General features: G+C 43.0%; 1 protein-coding gene across 8 annotated transcripts in view; it reads left to right on the top strand.

The window, feature by feature from the left end:
* LOC137425265 (splicing regulator ARVCF) overlaps positions 1–19,309 on the top strand; it is a 193,337-nt gene that overhangs the window by 85,133 nt on the left and 88,895 nt on the right. For 6 of the 8 annotated variants that reach the window (XM_068113516.2, XM_068113515.2, XM_068113513.2 and 3 more), the window contains 3 exons: positions 2,065–2,157; positions 9,257–9,441; positions 12,284–12,588. In XM_068113516.2, the coding sequence (XP_067969617.1) occupies positions 9,331–9,441; positions 12,284–12,588 (416 nt within the window). In that variant the 5' untranslated portion in view covers positions 2,065–2,157; positions 9,257–9,330. The remainder of the gene's footprint in view (positions 1–2,064; positions 2,158–9,256; positions 9,442–12,283; positions 12,589–19,309) is intronic. The other 2 variants (XM_068113514.2, XM_078776472.1) reach the window with 1 other exon arrangement.

Here is a 19,309-nt window from a genome sequence, read left to right as displayed (position 1 = left end):
TACATAGAGAATTGTCATCCCCCTCCTCCACCTCGCTTTCCAAGACCACTGACAAAGATTTAAAAAAAAAAAGAATCCATTACCCTAATTGGGGTCATGCTGATCCGATGTTGCAAGTCTGGATGTAATTGGCCCAGAACTGTAGGAGTAGTGTGACAAACAAACAAACACCAGGCTGAATTATAGTATGGATTAACCCTAGGTTAATAGTTAACAAAATGTTTCTCGAATAATTTTTTAATCAATATTGACTTAATAAACTGTATTACTGTACTGGAACATACGTATGTTGTGTTCAACTACCTTCAGTGTAGCGACAGGTGCAATGCTAGTACTAATGACCTCTCATCTCCCATCTAAAGCATCATAGGCCAAGGAACTGTGAAAATAATCCCTGAACATGTATAATTATGGTGAAAAGGATTATCAATACAAATGGAACAAGTATTTAGAATGGTGCGCACATACACATGACCCTCCTCCCCCTTCCTCCGCACATATACACAACCATCATTCCCCACCCCCTGGCCAGTCCCATAGGGAGCGGGTGTTTTTAGTGATTCAAATTTACCATTTTCTTTTCCTCCTTTGCCAAAAGTCACAGAGCCTACTTGTAACTTATTAACTAACCATAGACATTGTAGAATGTAGACACATTTTATGGTGCAATTTTTATGTCAGGAATTGGTAACCTTGCTTGTTAAGGTTTCCACTCATTTTTGCCTCCCCTCCCCCACCTTCCCCAGCAAGGGCACATTTACTGGATTTTTTTAAATAGTTTTTCATCACCATGATGGGGTAGTTCACAGATACAGCAGTTGATTCTGCTTTCCCTCTACAAAATTGTAGAGGTTGCCTGAAGTTTACCAAGGAAAGTGTTTATGAGCTGCTTGTTACTTGTAGCTTGTGCATCTTGTTTTGCCAGATGGGAAATCACCAGGAAATGTCTTGATGTCATAAATCTGAACAAAACATCAGCATGTATTATGTGAGACAACATGATGACATCTGAAGGACAGCAAGATTCTGTCATGCTAATGGAGGCTTGGGGCTCAATTGTGGCAGAGAGGACTAGCTCTCTGGATTTTTATATTGTTGATATTCATTTTGATGGTATAACAAGAGCCTGGTGTTGGGCTAGCGGCTAGGGTGCCAGCTTAGGATCCCAGGATCCTGGGTTCGAATCCCGGTCGATCGCTGAATTAACGCCAAGGGGGTTGACTCAGCCTGTCATCCTTCCGAGGTCGGCAAATTGAGTACCAGTTCATTGGTAATTCCCTGCTTGTCGTAAAAGGCGGCAAAAAGGGTTGGCGTCAGGAAGGGCATCCGGCCGTAAAACATTGCTTCAAAAAGGGGACCAAAAACACAACAACAACCATGGTGCCCGAAAAAGGCCAACCCCCGCTTTGCGGGGGAAAAATGGCCTCTAAATGTGTTTTTTTTTAGTTTTTTTTTATTATAACAAGAAAAATTATCATTTAGGTGGAATTGTTCAATTATGTGACATCTGCATGTCCCATTCTTACCTTGCTTTATAGAAAACATCAGGTGTATTTTTAATGTAATTGTGTGACAGGAATTGTATATTTGTTCCAGAAAATTAATGTGGAGTAATTTTTAAGCGGTGAAGCTGCTTCAACATTTGGCTATGTCCTTCCTTCCATCCGTCCATCCGTTTGTCAAAATGAAGAAGAATAACCTTTCTATAACCCACCGTGTTTAATTCTATAGGGTTCTAAAGGGTAATTATAGATGGTTCTAAAGGGTAATTCTAGAGGGTTCTAAAGCGTAATTCTGGAGGGTTCTCAAGGGTCATTCTAATGTTCTAAAGGGTCATTCTAATGGGTTGTAAATGGTGATTCTAATAGTTTCTAAAGGATTCTAAAGTGTGATTCTAAAAGGTTCTAAAGGGTAATTCTGGAGGGTTCTCAAGGGTCATTCTAATGTTCTAAAGGGTCATTCTAATGGGTTGTAAATGGTGATTCTAATAGTTTCTAAAGGATTCTAAAGTGTGATTCTAAAAGGTTCTAAAGGGTAATGCTAATGGGTTTCATTTGTTTCTAGGCTTTTCCTATTTCATATTAAAATGCCAAACTGAACCGCTTCCTTCGGACAAGGGTGCGATTTTTCCTCTTCTTTGTGGGATATGGAATGCAGGTAAGCCTTACTCTACAGTAGGTGCTCCTCACAGCACACATTCTGGAATGTTCTCATTTCTCTGTTGTCCTTGTCGCCCCCTCCTCCTGGCCTTGGTCTTTCTTTCAGCAACATTTTGTTTTTAACACATTAAATCAAGCATTTTCTGCCTTTAGCCATGTGTGTGTGTCCTTCTGTGTCTCTCCTTTTAATGACAAATTCAATATAAACTAGAATAGCACTGGTAGAAGAGAATACCTTTGCCAGGCTGAACAGTTTACATTTTCTATCCCACTGATAGGCCAGATCTGGATTCGGACCTGAACCAAAATATAGTCTCCTTGTTGTCGTCACCTAACCAACTCGTCCACCGAGTATTGGCATAACTCGTCCACAACGTTTTGAAATATCATACTGTGTATCGTTTTTGGCTCAGTATTGAAGAATCACGAAAATTTAAAATTCTTGTATCCAGATCCATATTCGGATCTTCACCAAAATGGAATATATTTGTCAGTGTCACACACACAACCTGTCCACCAAGTTTCATCCAAATTCGTGCATAATTTTTTGAGATATGTTATATTGTATATCCGTTTTAGCCCTCTAAAATGTTGCTTTATAGAAAACCTTGCTTTATAGAAATCGATCACTCGATGGTGAAGAATCACTTAAAAAATTATCTGATCTGGATCCGGATTTGAATCTTCACCAAAAATGAATCAATTCTTCTTTGTCACACACACTTCACCAAATTTCGTCCGGATCCATTCACAACTTTGAGATATCCTGTTCACAGACAAACAGACAGGAGTGAAAACATAACCTCCTCCCACCTTTGGTGGTGGAGGTGATACAACCCCAATGATAATAGCATAATATTAATATTATTTTATATCCCAATATTTATACCAATAATATCTTCCTCCCCAAGTGTTTTTTCCTCCTCGGACAAATGCTGTGTTAACATGTGTAAATAGCTTGTCGTGGCGTTTTGTAGGGGCACGGCACCATCCCTACCAGAAGTAAAAACTATTAGGCCAAGCAAAATATATTATTAGTTTCTCGTCCGAGCTTTTCAACAAAAATGAGGGGGTCGCCATACTATTTGATATTTTGCAGATTTTTGATTTTTTTTCCAAGATGGCCACCACATAGTGAAGTCTACCAGACCAAATACTAGCACTACCGCCAACACACATCCGATGTACCATTAAAATGACGTTCGTCATATACCCGTTACGTCAACATCTACTGCAGCAGCTGGACTGTTTTCTGAACTGTGCGTTTGTACGTACTTAACCAGTACTACATATATGCGGACTTGTACTATTGACCTGAGCTGTCTTGTAGTTGTCGATGGGTGATCTATGGTCGAACTCGCCATTTGCAAATTCATTTAAAATATTCCCCAAAGTCTGGGTACCGTTACCGTCGAACATGGTACGAGCGTACCATGGATTTAAAAACTTTCTGCCAGCCTTCCAGATGCATACACAAAGCAGAACTGCACCCAGTAGAGAGCATACCTCCGCCAGGTGAACAGTTTACGCTTTGTATCCCACTGATAGGTCGTATCTGGATCCAGACCTGAGCCAAAATCTAATCAGCTTGTTCTTGTCACCTAACTAACTCATCTACCTAGTTTTGTCATAAGTCGTCCATGACAAAACTCGTCCATAACGTTTTGAGACATCATGCTATATATCGTTTTTGCCCTATCTCTCAATGGTGAAGAATCACTTGGGAATTAAATAATTCTCCTATCCGAATCCATATTCAGATTTCACCAAAATCGAATCGAATTGTCCTAGTTTCATCCAAATGCGCATATAACTTTTTGAGATATCCTGCTATATATCGTTTTGGCCATATCTCCCAATTTTTGAGATATCCTGCTATGTATCGTTTTGGCTATATCTCCCAATGGTGAACAATCGCTTAAAATGCTATTAGCTGGATCCGGATCTTCACCAAAATCTAATCATTTCGTCCGTGCAACATACACTATGTCTTTGCAAAATTTTGTCCGAATCCATCCACAACTTTTGAGATATCTTATTCACAGACACACAAACAGACAGACAAACGGGGTGGAAAACATAACCTCCATCCACCTTTGGTGGCGGAGGTAACTACAGAATAACGGCACTCGTTGCAGAGCATACCTACACCAGGCTGAACAGTCTAGATTTTGCAGCCACTGATCAGCTAGATCTGGATTCGGACCTGAACCAAAATCTACCTGGCTTGTTTTGTCATAAGTCGTCCACATTTTCTTGAAATATCATGCTGTATATAGTTTTTGGCCGTCACTCCATGGTGAAGAATCACTTTAATATGCTAAAATTCTCGTATGCAGATCGTATTGGGATCTTCACCGAAATCAAATCGATTTGTCCTTGTCACACACAACTTATCCACCAAGTTTTGTCCAAATCCGCCCATAACTTTTTTGCGATATTGTGCTATAGATCGGTTTTAGCCCTATCACTCAATGAAGAATCACTTAAAAATTCTCTGATCCAGATCCAGATTCGAAATCTTCACTAAAACTCAATCAATTCTTCCTTGTCACACACCCAACCTATCCACCAAGTTGCGTCTGAATTCAGCCACAACTTTTTGATATATCCTGCTCACAAACTGACAAACAAACAGACAGGGTTGAAAACATAACCTCCATCCACCTTCAGTGGTGGAGGCAATGAAGGCCATTTTAAGACCTAGGTCTACTATACTTCGTCAGTCGCTCAATTAAAACTACCGAAATTGTTTGTTCTTGATATTGATAACGTGCACGCTATCGCTAGAGCTAGTTAATTGTACACGTTATGTATGTACATGTCTCAAAGATTGCATTCGTTGAGCCTTTGTTATGAGCAAGCATACATACAGATAAGATTGATTTCATTTGTGTGAGCTCTAGGCCTGTACTGACTGCAAAATAATTATCGATCTGGGTGCCAGACTCCCACCACTGCAATAAAAATAAAAAAACCCACAAAAATATTAGTAAATTTGATAAATGAGAAGATAGTACCGCAGTACTATCTGTACCGCAGGTCCTTAAACTCACCTGGATCAGCAGCAACAGTCACTCAAACCCCCACCCCCTCTGCAGACCCCAAGTAGCCAAGTTTGATCAAAATTGTGTGTGTGTAGTTTCAGAGAAGAAAGCAAATACCTATTTTGGGGGGAGGGTCAAACTTGAACCTCCCTAGATCACCTGAGACCCTGATTTTCTAATGCCATGAACAAACTTTGGTACATCACGGGTGATGAAGGTTGTGGTCAAGTTTCATCAAAATCGTGTGTGTAGTTTTATTTTGGGGAGTCAAACTTGGGCCAATTTTGAACCCCAGTAGACTCTCTTAGACCCCGAGATATATATTTTTAATGCCGTTAATAAATTTCAGTTCCAACATAACAAATATCATTTTAGCCAAGTTTTGTCACAATCCCATCAGCGGTTTCCGAGAATAAGTTGCAAGTGTTTATGTTAGGATGGACTGACGGACGATGCGCCATCCAATAAGCTTCCCGGAACTACGTTCCAGGTGAGCTAAAAAAAGAAGGTGGCTGTCAAATAGGAAGGTGGCAGGGATGAGAAATTAATAATTTATTTTACTTGGCCTTATAAACCACAAACAAGTGATTACCTTTTTAACCAGTCGCTACTGCTGTTTAACACTAAACTTAAAGAAATCTGGAGGAATCCCTACATCCTTGAGGTACTAGTACCCGACTGCAAAGCCGCAATGAGCCGGCGAAGCCAAAGCCTCTTGCCACTATTTTACCCATCACTATGGCATCAGTAGGTTAGGTAGTTCGTAGTAGGTAGGTGTAGTAGGTACCGTACCGAGTTCAAAATGACACCATTTGCATTCTGGATGAGATTAAAATTTATGAAATTTCCTTCTTGATTAATTAGGTGAATTCCGTCTCGACTTCGGATATTTCTGGCCGTGAAAAACTATCCCCTGCGGCCGCGAGATTTCTAAAAAACAATTATTCGTCAATTTTAGAATATTTGACGTTGTTTTCAGCCTCCGAAACGCGTAATAAGCTTTTTTGAAATATTTTTTCAATGCTCGAATCTCATTGATTCCGGTGTTTGGTGACGATCTTCGTTGAAGATAACCAGGGTGTGGGCCCGGGGAACGAGGTTGGTCTTAAAGTATTTTAATTACAAATTAGAGGTGCATAAGATGGTGAATCAAAAAAAGATGGGTGAAACAAACTCCTATTGAACTTTTTCGCAATTTTTTTAATGCATACTTCCGCATCCGCAAGATGGCGGCCTCCATTGAGTGATTTGGTGCGTCAAAGCTTGGAATTCTCAAAGGATCCAGCAAAATCTGGGTTTTCAACATTATACGTATGCGTTCATTCACAACACCGGCTTCGCCGGCTATTATATGCTTATCGCGTCCAACACAGACAACAAACAGACCTGAGGGTAGATATACTGTATTGTATGTACCCTACAGAGGATAATACCGTTCACTTCCTGCCCCTTCTGTGGAGAGTAGATGCACCAGTACTAATTAAATATAACACTTAATGACTTTCCAAAAATCTCCTAATTAAATAAGCACAAACGTCATTGACATTTGCACTTATGATTCCCAATGTGGCAACTTATCTCAACCAAGCAATTTGTATGGTAAACCCCCAGTGTGTGGTATAAATGGGTGAAAGGTCGGCGGTGAGCACGGTTGAAAGGATCTAGTCCTGAGGGTGTGGTGCACAGGATGAAGTTGAATAGAAAGTTGCGTCTTACAACATATATATATATATATATATATATATATATAAATATATATATATATATATATATATATATATATATATATATATATATATATATATATATATATATATATATATATATAATATATATATATATTGAAGGAACTGCGCTCCAACGCGAGTCGAAAGAATTGACGCGACCAAAGACGGAATTCGTCCGAGTTGCTTTATTGAAACAAAACAGCTCAGGTATTCTGACAAGCCCGTTTTTTCCGGGCAACAATATATATACACATTTATGTCGGGAAGTTTGCCCGGCAAAAGCTATACCGGGCATGCCCGGGTATCAAGGGCGAGCCTTGGAAAGGCGAGTCTGGACCTGCCCGGGCGTGTTTGGCTGCGGCCTGGCAAGTCGAGGCTGGGCGTGCCCGGGCGCTCTGGGCGAGCACTGGAAAGGCGATAGCGGGCATGCCCGGACGCTCTGGGCGTGCCCTGGAAAGGCGATAGCGGGCATGCCCGGACGCTCTGGGCGAGCCCTGAAAGGTGATAGCGGGCATGCCCGGACGCTCTGGGCGAGCCCTGGAAAGGCGAGAGCGGGCATGCCCGGGAAAGACGAGACCGGGCGTGCCCGGAGGTTCGGCGTGCCGGGAACAGTGAGTCCGGGCATGCCGGGAGAGGCGCGTCTGGCCGTGTTCTGGCCGGTGCAAGGCGATTATGTACATCCAGCGGTAACCGCTACAATATATATATATATATATATATATATATATATATATATATATATATATATATATATATATATATATATATATATATATATATATATATTACAGTGGAACCTTGACTTACGAGTTTAATTCGTTCCGTGACCGAGCTCGTAACTCAAATTGCTCGTATCTCAAATCAAATTTCCCCATTGAAATGCATTGAAATGCTATTAATCCGTTCCAGCCCCCAAAAAACCACACCAATTTTTTTTGTTACGTGTTTTTAAATAAGAAAAATGTACTTTATAAATAACAAATAATGTATAAACAAGCACGACCTCGTATATACTGTACATAATAAAAGACAATGTAAAGAAATAAACTGGTTTTATTAAGTGTATTTACCTGAAGATCAGACGAAGATGCTGGCGGAGGTGGAGGGGATAACTTTTGCCTTTTTCGCCACACTTTCCTCGCTTTCACTTGCAGGGCGTTTAAAGAAAAACCTGTCCAACGAGGTTTGTTTCTTCCTCCCTTTCAAAATGTTTCGAAAATGAGTGAGGCAAGTGTCGTTACACAGCGCCAACGCCAAAATAACCGAAATGCGAAAACTAAAATGCAGCGCTATATGATAGAGATACTGTACGTGCACGGCAGGCAAGATAACCACGTGACCAGAACCCACCTGGCAGCAAAACTCAAAATAACCGAAATGCGAAAACTAAAATGCAGCGCTATACGATAGAGATACTGTACGTGCACGGCAGGCAAGATAACCATGTGACCAGAACCCACCTGGCGGCAAAACTCAAAATAACCGAAATGCGAAAACTAAAATGCAGCGCTATACGATAGAGATACTGTACGTGCACGGCAGGCAAGATAACCACGTGACCAGAACCCACCTGGCGGCAAAACTCAAAATAACCGAAATGCGAAAACTAAAATGCAGCGCTATACGACAAAGATACTGTACTTGAACGGCAAGATAACCACGTGACCGGGTGGCGAAAGCTCGTAACTCGGATCTCGGCTCGCATCTCAAAGCAATAAACCGCCGGAGCGACGGCTCGTATCTCGAAAAACTCGTAAGTTGGGGCACTCGTAAGTCAAGGTTCCACTGTATATATATATATATATATCTATATCTATATCTATATATCTATCTATCTATCTATCTATCTATCTCTCTTATCTATCTCTCTCTATCTATCTATCTATCTATCTATCTATCTATCTATCTATCTCTCTCTCTCTCTCTCTATCTCTATCTTTATCTCTATCTCTATCTCTATCTCTATCTCTATCTCTATCTCTATCTCTATCTCTATCTCTATCTCTATCTCTATCTCTATCTCTCTGTCTATCTCTCTATCTCTCTATCTCATCTCTATCTCTCTCCATCAACCCCCGTTCCCGCTTCGCCCAGTCCCACTTGTATCAAACATTTACGAAAACATAAAATGGCTCTTTTCCTGTGTTTTTGTAAGCAAGGTAGTTTTGATCACATTGAGATGAAAGGAAAGATATAGTGTGGGCTGTGTATTGGACAAACGGAATGATGAATGTAAAAAGACTGACCTTGCCTAGGCTTTAGATCCATATTTCCTCCATCCACATAATGGCTTCATACTTCCCCCCCCCCCCCCCCCCCACAGATTGGGAAACTGACTGACACAGAGACTTCAACAACAACAACAACAGCTGCTGAAACTTTATTCCTTTGTTAAAAATGCAAATGGAGGATCAGTTTCGTCCCACCAACTATGACCCTGCTTACTTGAACGAACGTAGAGATGGGAGCCCTTATGGAGGAGTCTATGCACATACCATTGATCCAAAGGTGAAGAGACCTTCTTTCTCTCACTCATACACTCACCCTCATACATTCTCCCTCATACACTCTCTCTCCACGCACACTTTTGCACTCTCCCCGCACACTTTCACTCTCTCCCTGCACGCTTTCTCGCCCCCTCCCCGCATGCTTTCTCGCGCCCTCCCACAACGCTTTCTCGCCCCATCCCGCACGCTTTTACGCCCCCTACCACAACGCTTACTCGCCTCCTCCCCGCACGCTACTTGCCTCCTCCCCGCACGCTTACTCTCCTCTCCCCGCATGCTTACTCGCCCCCTCCTCCCCCGCACGCTTACTCACCTCCTCCCCCGCACGCTTACTCACCTCCTCCCTGCACGCTTTCTCGTCTCCTCCCCGCACGCTTTGGCTTTCTCTCCCTCTCCCTCCCCCTCCCCCTCTCCCTCTCCCTCCCCCTCTCCTTCTCCCTCTCCCTCCACCTCTCCCTCTCCCTCTCCCTCCCTCTCCCTCTCCCTCCCCCTCTCTCTCTCTCTCCTCACCCCCCCCTCTCTCTCTCTTTCCTCACCCCCTCTCTCTCACTACTCTCTACCCTCTCTCTCACTACTCGCTACCCTCTCTCTCTCCCTACTCTCTACCCTCTCTCTCACAACTCTCTCTCCCCTCTCAACTCTCTCCCCTCTCAACTCTCTCCCCTCTCAACTCTCTCCCCTCTCAACTCTCTCCCCTCTCTCACTGCTCTCCCCTCTCTCACTGCTCTCCCCTCTCTCACTGCTCTCACCGCTCTCTCACCATTCTTTCACCACTCTCCCTCCTCTCTCTTGCCACCCCCTCTCTATCTCTCACACCACTCTCTCCCCTCTCTCTCACCACCACCCCCCCTCTCTCACTCCCCTCTCCTCTCTCTCTCTCTCTCTCTCTCTCTCTCTCTTTTACTCTCCTCACTAACTTCCCTCTGCTTTACCTCTCACTCCCCTTTTCCTTTTTCTCTCTCTCTACATTCTGCTCCTTTTCTCTCACTCTCCCATCTCCTCTCACTCCTTTCTGCCCCCCCCCCCCCACTCCCTTCTGATTCTCTCTCTCACTCCCTTCTCTTTTCTCTTTCTCTCTCACTCCCTTTTCCTTTCTCTCTCACTCCCTTTTCTCTCTCTCTCTCTCTCTCTCTCTCTCTCTCTCTCTCTCGTACTCTCTCGTACTCTCTCGTACTCTCTCGTACTCTCTCGTTCTCTCTCTCGTTCTATCTCTCGTTCTCTCTCTCGTTCTCTCTCTCGTTCTCTCTCTCGTTCTATCTTTTGTTTTTGTCCCCCATCGCACCCCGGAGCGAAAGGGGGACTATGGTTTTACCCTCCGTCCGTGCGTGCGTACGTGCACTGCAATATCTTTATCTCTTTTGTTTTCTCTTTTGTTTTCTCTTTTGTTTTCTCTTTTGTTTTCTCTTTTGCTTTCTCTTTTGCTTTCTCTTTTGCTTTCTCTTTTGCTTTCTCTTTTGCGTTCCCTTTTGCGTTCCCTTTTGCGTTTCTCTTTTGCTTTCTCTTTTGCTTTCTCTTTTGCTTTCTCTTTTGCTTTCTCTTTTGCTTGCTCTTTTGCTTTTTCTTTTGCTTTCTCTTTTGCTTTCTCTTTTGCTTTCTCTTTTGCTTTCTCTTTTGCTTTCTCTTTTGCTTTCTCTTTTGCTTTCTCTTTCCCTTCCTTCCTCCCTCCCACTCTCTCATGCCCATCACCTTTGTAGTTTCACTGAGTGGTTTTGGTACTCGAATCCAGCACAACCAAGTACAGTAATGAAAGCCAGGCATTGGTTGTTTGGAGGCATAGATAGGCAGCTACCCATGTGCCAGAAGTCAGCCAATACAACAAGGACATGCAAGACAAATCAGTGCAGTATATGGGATTTGAACCCTAGAATGCATGAGATAAGTGCTCCGATAGGAGAAACCAAACAAGTCAATCCTGTTCTCCCCTCTGGGCCGGTGCTCCTGCCTCACACCTAGCTTGGCTTCACGCTGTTGAAACCAAAGCTTTCAGAATCATTGGAATCTCCCACGATGTGGCTAACCCCAAGGGCCTCTCACTTACTCACCGCAGGCAGGTTGGTGGTCTTTCTGTCTTCTACCGACTCCTCTCCGGCCTTGCTCCCCCAGCTCTCTCTGGGCCCCAAATATTCCTACAGGTCGCACAAGATCCGCCTGCAACCCTCTTATGATTAAACTGCCAAAATCAAGACTCTCTGCTCATCTTCACTCCTTCATTCCTCTTTTCTCCCACCTCTGAAACAAACTCCCTCACTCTCTGCAATCCCACTCCTCCCTCCAGGTCTTTAAAACAGCTGTTCACCACCATCTCTTATCTTCCCCCATCCAAAACCTTGATCTTTTCTACCACCGCTAATTCAACCCAGATCCACTTTTTTGAAATACCAACTTCTTTCCTGGAAGTCCTTGCAGTGTCCTTGTGTTTTATACTTCTCCCACCCCCTGCCCCATTCCCACGCCTCCTCCCCCCAAGCCCTCTCCCTCCCACAGATCTCCCAATGTCCCTGCTCTCAAATGTTGTGTTTGTGTGCTTCCCCTTCTCTCCCAATCTTATCTACCGCTCCCCTTATTATATACTTTGTGTGTCTGTTTTGATTTTTTTGTGTGATAAATGTTAGCTCTTTCATGAGCCTCGATCTTGTATCCAAACCCGCCCCCCCCCCCCCCAAAAAAAACCTTATCGACACTTTTCAATGCTTGTTCTCTTTGCCTCAGACTCTTCTGTGTTGGCTTATTTTCTATGCTGCCCATGGCCATATAATTGTTGCTCTCTGCTGACCACTAATTTTCTGTCTCTCTCTCCACCTTTACATCAAACAACTCTAATCTATAATCCAAATGTTCCACAGGGACTGTATGGTTACCGTCCGGCAATCACTGATGAATACCGATCAGTTCCCCGAACTGCCGCCCCCTTGAAATCCGGGGCCCCTCACCATCGCTCTCTGGAAATGCTTTTGGGGTCGGGCAAACAAGGGGGTGCACCTGGAGGAGGCAGTGTCAGTGAACTTCGCTCACACCCTGAACACTTCCAACCAGAGCCGTACGGTTTGGAGGATGAACAGAGGAGTTACGGAGGAGATGACGACCGGTATGGGCCTGAACCTGGTCTGGCTATGCCAAGCCGAGGGATTGGTACTGGCAGAGGATGGAGGTGAGCAGCTTTTGTTGAACATGATTTATTTTATGCATTGTTTTTGCTGTTTTGCAATCGATTCATTCATGATTTTGTTTGTCAATTTAACTTGTGTTTACACACACAATTTCAATGTTCAGGTTTAATGACGCAATAGCACCATGAAAAGCAAAAAATGTTTGTGACATGCGCTTATGCACATCTTGAGATCACATGAAACCATCAGAAAACACATTGAATGTATGTTTGATGAATATTTTGAAGGGAACTTCGACCCAGGAGCAGGTCATTTGGCCATAATGACTGTGATATAGCATGCCACATTAATTTAACTAGAACGGCACTCAGTAGAGAGCATACCTCCACCTGGTTGGCCATATCACTCGATGGTGAAGAATCACTTTAAAAAAATTCTACTGGCTGGATCTGGATTTTCACCAAAATTGAATCGATTCTTCCTCGTCAGACACACAACCTGTCCAACAAGTCTCGTCCAAATCCATCCATAACTTTTTGAGATATCCTGCTATGTATCGTTTTCGTTTTTGGCCCTATCTCCCAATGGTGAAGAATCACTTCGAGAATTTAATAATTCTCATAAACGATTTCACATTCAGATCTTCACCAAAATCGAATCGAATTGTCCTTGTCAGACACCCAACCGGTCCACCAAGTTTCGTCCAAATCCGTCCACAACCTTTTGAGATATCCTGCTGTGTATCGTTTTTGGCCCGATCTCCCAATGGTGAAGAATCACTTAAAATTTTCTAGTAGCCGGATCCGAATCCGGATCTTCACCAAAATCTAATCATTTCGTCGGTGTCACATACGCGACATCTCTGCCAAATTTCGTCCGAATCCGTCCACAACGTTTTGAGATATTTTGTTCACAAACGGACAGACAGGGGTGAAAAAATAACCTCCATCCACCTTTGGTGGCAGAGGTAATAAATCGGTGTACTTAAATCTTTATATGTTCGTTTAATGTCAAAAAATAAATTAGCCAACAGATGTTTGCCAAACTATTTTTTTTTGTCAACAAACAAAACAACAACATGCATTTTAAGGCCATTTTCCCTGCTAGAGCGGGGGTTGGCCTTGCGGTCCCCATGACAATCTTCTCCATTTTGCCCTATTTTCTGCATCTTCCCTTGTTAACCCCCTTGCCCGCATTTCTTCTTCCACCACATTTAGCCAAGTCTTCCCCGGTCTTCCCCGTCCTCTACTTCCTTCTACATTCATTTGCATCAATCTTCTCAACCAGTCACTTTCATCCTTCCTCAAAACATGACCAAACCATCTCAACCTGTTTCTCTTCACAGCATCCATCACAGGCTTTATTCCCATCATCTTTCGCAATTCATCATTTGTCTTGTAAATTCATCATGAGATGGATTTTAATTATTCATCTTGTGAGTTCTGTGTACACCAGCTGCTGAACCCCCTGATGAGCATCCATACATGGGGCACTTACCCCAAGATAACATGCAGTGATTTGCTGAATTTAACCTGTTGGTGAGGAATGCATCTCACGGCACAACAGACGAGCACAGGGATGCTGCAGAATTGACTTAGCAGCAAGAGAGCTAATAGAAACAGAAGTACAAGAGAGTGCAGAGGAAGGTTGAGGCCGACCTTTCTTGTTTTTCTTTTGCTTTAGAGATCTTTTTAAAGTATAAAGAATATAAATAGCTCTTTGAAGAGCCAACACATGGTGTAAACCTTTTACTTTATTGTTATTCCACCATGTAAACTTTTAAATAGCTCACAATACCAAGTAAGTTTGACACAGGAGGAGGCCATTCGTTCCCAGTGTCAGACAAGCACTTATCCCTGACCCCCGCCCTGCAGCAAATCTCCGCCCCACCTCGATGCTAACCAATCACTCTTCTAACACTAAGTTCATGGGAAGGGATGGGAGGAGGTAGTGGGATGGGATCTCTCCTACTCGGGCACAGTGGACCAGACATTGAACAACTAATCACGGCCTAGGGACGTTCCATATCAGGCCTACCACACGATGGACAGCTCCAAAGGAGGGCCTTCTCCCTGTATTTTAGGGATGGAACGTGTCGTATTCCTCTTCCCATCCCCATTCCCTCACTCACCCAACCTTGCCCAATTTGACCTGGGGGAACACGTGAACAAAGACACTGACCGTATCCTGTTTTGTCTAAGATAGACAAGGCTCCTCCCCCTAGTGAGCCATACAAAGGACAAGTTAACCCAACCACATATCCTCAATACAGTTTTAAAAAAGCTACAAGTAACAACAAGCACCACTATTAATTCGTCGCACTTACACTATCAGCGACAAGAATGACCTGCATCGCGAACAACATAACATGACTGCCCTTGAATCCAACGGTTATCCCACCCACAAGATAATCACTAAACCACCAAAAGCTTGTGATCCAACCCTGGAAGTGGCAGAGCATGTGTTATTCTCCTTCATTGGACATGCATCACACTACATTCAGCGCATTACCAAGACTGCCATTGCTCGACACACAAGCTCGAATCTACTCTTCACATACATAAGGACAGAAGACCCAACCACCATCCTGGTGTTTATCGCATCCCTTGTTAATGCGGGAAAGTTTACATTGGTGAAACTGGCAGGACTTTCACTACTAGACTAAAATAACATCAGCACATAATAGACGAGGGGAAAGGGAGAAAAATCGGCAATAGTCAACCATGCAGACTAATTAATCATCGTATCCTATAGTCGGACAGCATACTTGACACATCCAGCAGCCACTGACACACAAGGAGAATCGGAGAAGCTATGGAGATATATTTTCATCACAAAATCACCCAAGAAAACGGGCTGTCCATTAGCAATGCCTAGCTCACCCTCATTAACACGCAGACACCGAAACGCAATGAAGAGGAAATCAGCAACACAATGAACAGCCAATCAGCACCTCACAATTACCTGCCAATGGCAGGTGTGGCATTCTTATAAACACTGCATTCCATTCGTTGAGTGGAGCATGCTGCCCGAAACATCAAGACCTACTTTTCTTATCAGCTCACCTGGAATTTGGTTCCAGGGAGCTTATGTAATGGCGTGTCGTCTGTCCATCCGTCAGTCCGTAAAAACTTGCAACTTCTTCTCCAAAACCGCTGATGGGATTATGACCAAACTTTGCACAAATTATATTTGGTATGTTGCAACTCAAGTTTGTTCACGGCATAAAAAAACAACGGGATCTAGGGGGGTTTACTGGAGGTCAAAGTGGATCCAGGTTTGACCCCCCAAAATAGGAATTTGCTTTTTCCCCTGAAACTACACGCACTATTTTGATGAAACTTGACCACAACCTTCTTCACCCATGATGTACAAAATGATGTTCACGGCATTAAATAAAATCGGGAACTGGGGGTGGGTGGGGAAATTGCTCCCCCAAAATAGGTATTTGATTTCTTCTCAGAAACTACACATACAATTCCGATGAAACTTGACCACAATGTTGCGTTCATCACCCATGATGTAGCAATGTTTGTTCTCGGCATTAAAAAAAAATCGTGGTGTAAGGTTGGGGAGAGGGGGGGAACAAAGTTAAACTTTGTACAAGTATGTATAATGAACTAAAGATAAATGGATTAGATTGAGATCAAGAGGTCAAAGGTCAGATATCCCATTAGGTAGAAATTCTGTGACTGTGCTAACTTGTGAACCAGTGATGGGATTTTGACCAAACTTGGTATCTTACTATAATTCACCAAATGTCCGTCTGTCTGTTCGAAGGTACCGTAAAAACTGCTGAACCGATCGCAAAGATATTTTGGGTGGGTAATCCTGGGACCCCTGGGAGTAAAATAGGCTATTTAGTTTTCCCAATTTCAGCTTTGGTCTCCAGCATTCTCAGGTTTGGACTCCCGCATAACATTCGTGTTCGCATAACGTTCATTGTGATGATGTTCTCATTGTGACGATGTTGTGACGATGTATGTGTTCACGGTAGTGTTTGACGTGACGGTGTGAACGTAATTTTGTAATGTTTTTCGTTTCGTAATCCTTTAATGAACGTTTAATGCCCTTCGATGTCCGGGGCCGCACGCGCGCTACACTGGACGGGCCAGCGTGTACCTTGCCCTTCGCCGTCAGGCTCGGGTAAACCACTGAGCCCCATCCGTGATGGGGACTGGGGCTTGAGACAGTGTCCCACGAACGAGGAATTCCCAGTAAGCACGAGTCATCAGCTCGCGTTGATTAAGTCCCTGCCCTTTGTACACACTGCCCGTCGCCGCACAAACATCAGAATGAAACACAATCACAATTCACATATTCGTGCAATCCATAATTTCGTGATGTTTTTCGTTTCGTAATCCTTTAATGAACGTTTAATGTTTAATGAACGTTTAATGCCCTTCGATGTCCGGGGCCGCACGCGCGCTACACTGGACGGGCCAGTGTGTACCTTGCCCTTCACCGTCAGGCTTGGGTAAACCGCTGAGCCCCATTTGTGATGGGGACTGGGGCTTGAGAGACAGTGTCCCACGAACGAGGAATTCCCAGTAAGCGCGAGTCATCAGCTCGCGTTGATAAAGTCCCTGCCCTCAGTACACACCGCCCGTCGCCGCACAAACATCACAATGAAACAGAATCACAATTCACATATTCGTACAATTTGAATAAATACGAATTCGTATTTTTCGAATTCGAATTCGAATTTCGAATTTCGAATAAATAATTCGAATATTTTCGTCATAATGAAAACATCGTCACAAACGGGTACTGGAGACAATGTGACAAACGTCACAAACGGGTACAATATTGGAGAGGCCATTGCCGTTTCATTTCGGCTTCCCAATTGAAGCCCTGCCCATAGGGCAGGTACCGTTGCTAGTCATTATAATTTACGGACCGGTGTGTGTTTATTTTTGTTTGTTTGTTGCACTACTCCTACAGTTCGGTGCCAATTACATCCAGACTTGCTACATATGATCAGCATGACCCCAATTAGTGTATATGTTTTTTTTTTTGTTTTTTTTTTTACCTTTGTCGGTGGTCTTGGTGGGGGCCGGGGGTCCCACGTATTCGCTATGTAAATGTGTATTGTGTAGAGCCACTTCTATGTGGGAGAGGGTATTAAAAGACCCACCCTTTACAGCACAGTATTGCTGTTCCCACGTTTTCCAGTGCAGTAAGGTGTTTTGAATTACACGTTTGAATAAGGATAACAACATAACCCCACTGGTCCTTCTATTAAGTATATAATTCTCGGTTCCCACACATCATTAAAAGTCATTGTATTTGAAACTCTGGTTTTAAGGCCCTTAAAAGTCATTATATTTTCTCTTATGTCATTAAAAGTCATCACATTTTGGAACTTGGGAAAAAGTGCATAAGGAATTTGCGCGCAAAGCCGCTAGTCTTCAACTGGCCGCATCTCACAACGTGAGTCCTCCATAAGAGATCGGAACTGCTACGTAGCACTATACATGTCATAGGTCCACTGAGCTATATATAGCACTAGCGAGGTACCCATGCTATGTACAGGAGGGACCCGAATGCAGACAGACCATGAAGTAATAAATTCCACATTCCTGTGCCACCTTTAGTTGAAGACCCATAAGATAAGATGAACAATAATACTCATAAGATAAGATGAACAACGAGACCCATAAACTTGCGAAAATTTGTGAAACCCGTAAAATCGTGAGTATAAAAAGAATATGCTTACCTTTGCCAGAGGAGTCGAAGCAGTAATCCGATGTCAAAGATGCTAAAATCACCAATGATAAGTCAATGCGAGAAATCTATGTGAACAAGGAAAGCTCATTTTAAATTTAATTTTCCTTTTAATTAATTAATTAATTATTTCTTAATTAATAAAGAATTAATTCTTTCCTTTTTTTAATTTGCGATTTTGACCAGTCATTAAATCAAACAAAGGCTAACCCCCACTCTAGCAGGGAAAATGGCCTTAAAATGCCTGTTGTTTGTTGTTTTTCATTTAATTTTTTATCATAGAAAAATGGCTGAGTATTTGATATTGTGTTTATTATGGTGCCCAACATGACAGTTACATTGGTTCTGTTGTAAGGTTTAAATAAAGTTGCAGTTTTATGTACAAGCTGCGTCATTAAAAAGTCAGTGTTTCAGACTGAAACGTTTTTAAAAAGTCATTATTTTTCAACTCCCTTAACTTGAAGAAAAAAACAAAAAAAAAACACCTTTAGAGGCCATTTTTCCCCGCAAGCGGGGGTTGGCCTTTTTCGGGAACTGTGGTTGTTGTTGTTTTTCGGGTCCCCTTTTTTGAAGCGATGTTTTACGGCCGGATGCCCTTCCTGACGCCAACCCTTTTTGCCGCCTTTAACGACAAGCAGGGAATTACCAGTGAACTGGTACTCAAATTTGCCGACCTCGGAAGGATGACAGGCTGAGTCAACCCCCGCTGATTTAGCATAGCGCGATTTGGTCAACGTCTGGGTGGAATCGGAGTCTAGTCGGGGAATAACTGTTCGGTCGCGGTCATACCAACCGCTCGGTCAAAAATAACATCCAAACCGCGTCCGTAACAATTGAAACTCACATGACATGCTGTCACAAACAAAATTAGAAAAACTGACATGGCATGCTGTGAAAGGATGGCTGCCAAAAATCATATCTATACATATCTAGGAACAATTGTTACTTGAAGGAACCATGTAAATTATTCTGATGCAAAAGTGAACTGATAAGATTTCAGCGCAAAGGTCACAGGTCGTGTCGGGTAAAAATGTG

Source organism: Myxine glutinosa, chromosome 4, assembly GCF_964187855.1.
Source record: "Myxine glutinosa chromosome 4, kmMyxGlut1.1, whole genome shotgun sequence".
Taxonomy (NCBI): Eukaryota; Metazoa; Chordata; class Myxini; order Myxiniformes; family Myxinidae; genus Myxine; species Myxine glutinosa.
Note: the sequence above shows the minus strand (reverse complement) of the source record. Positions and strands in the feature narration are given on the sequence as shown.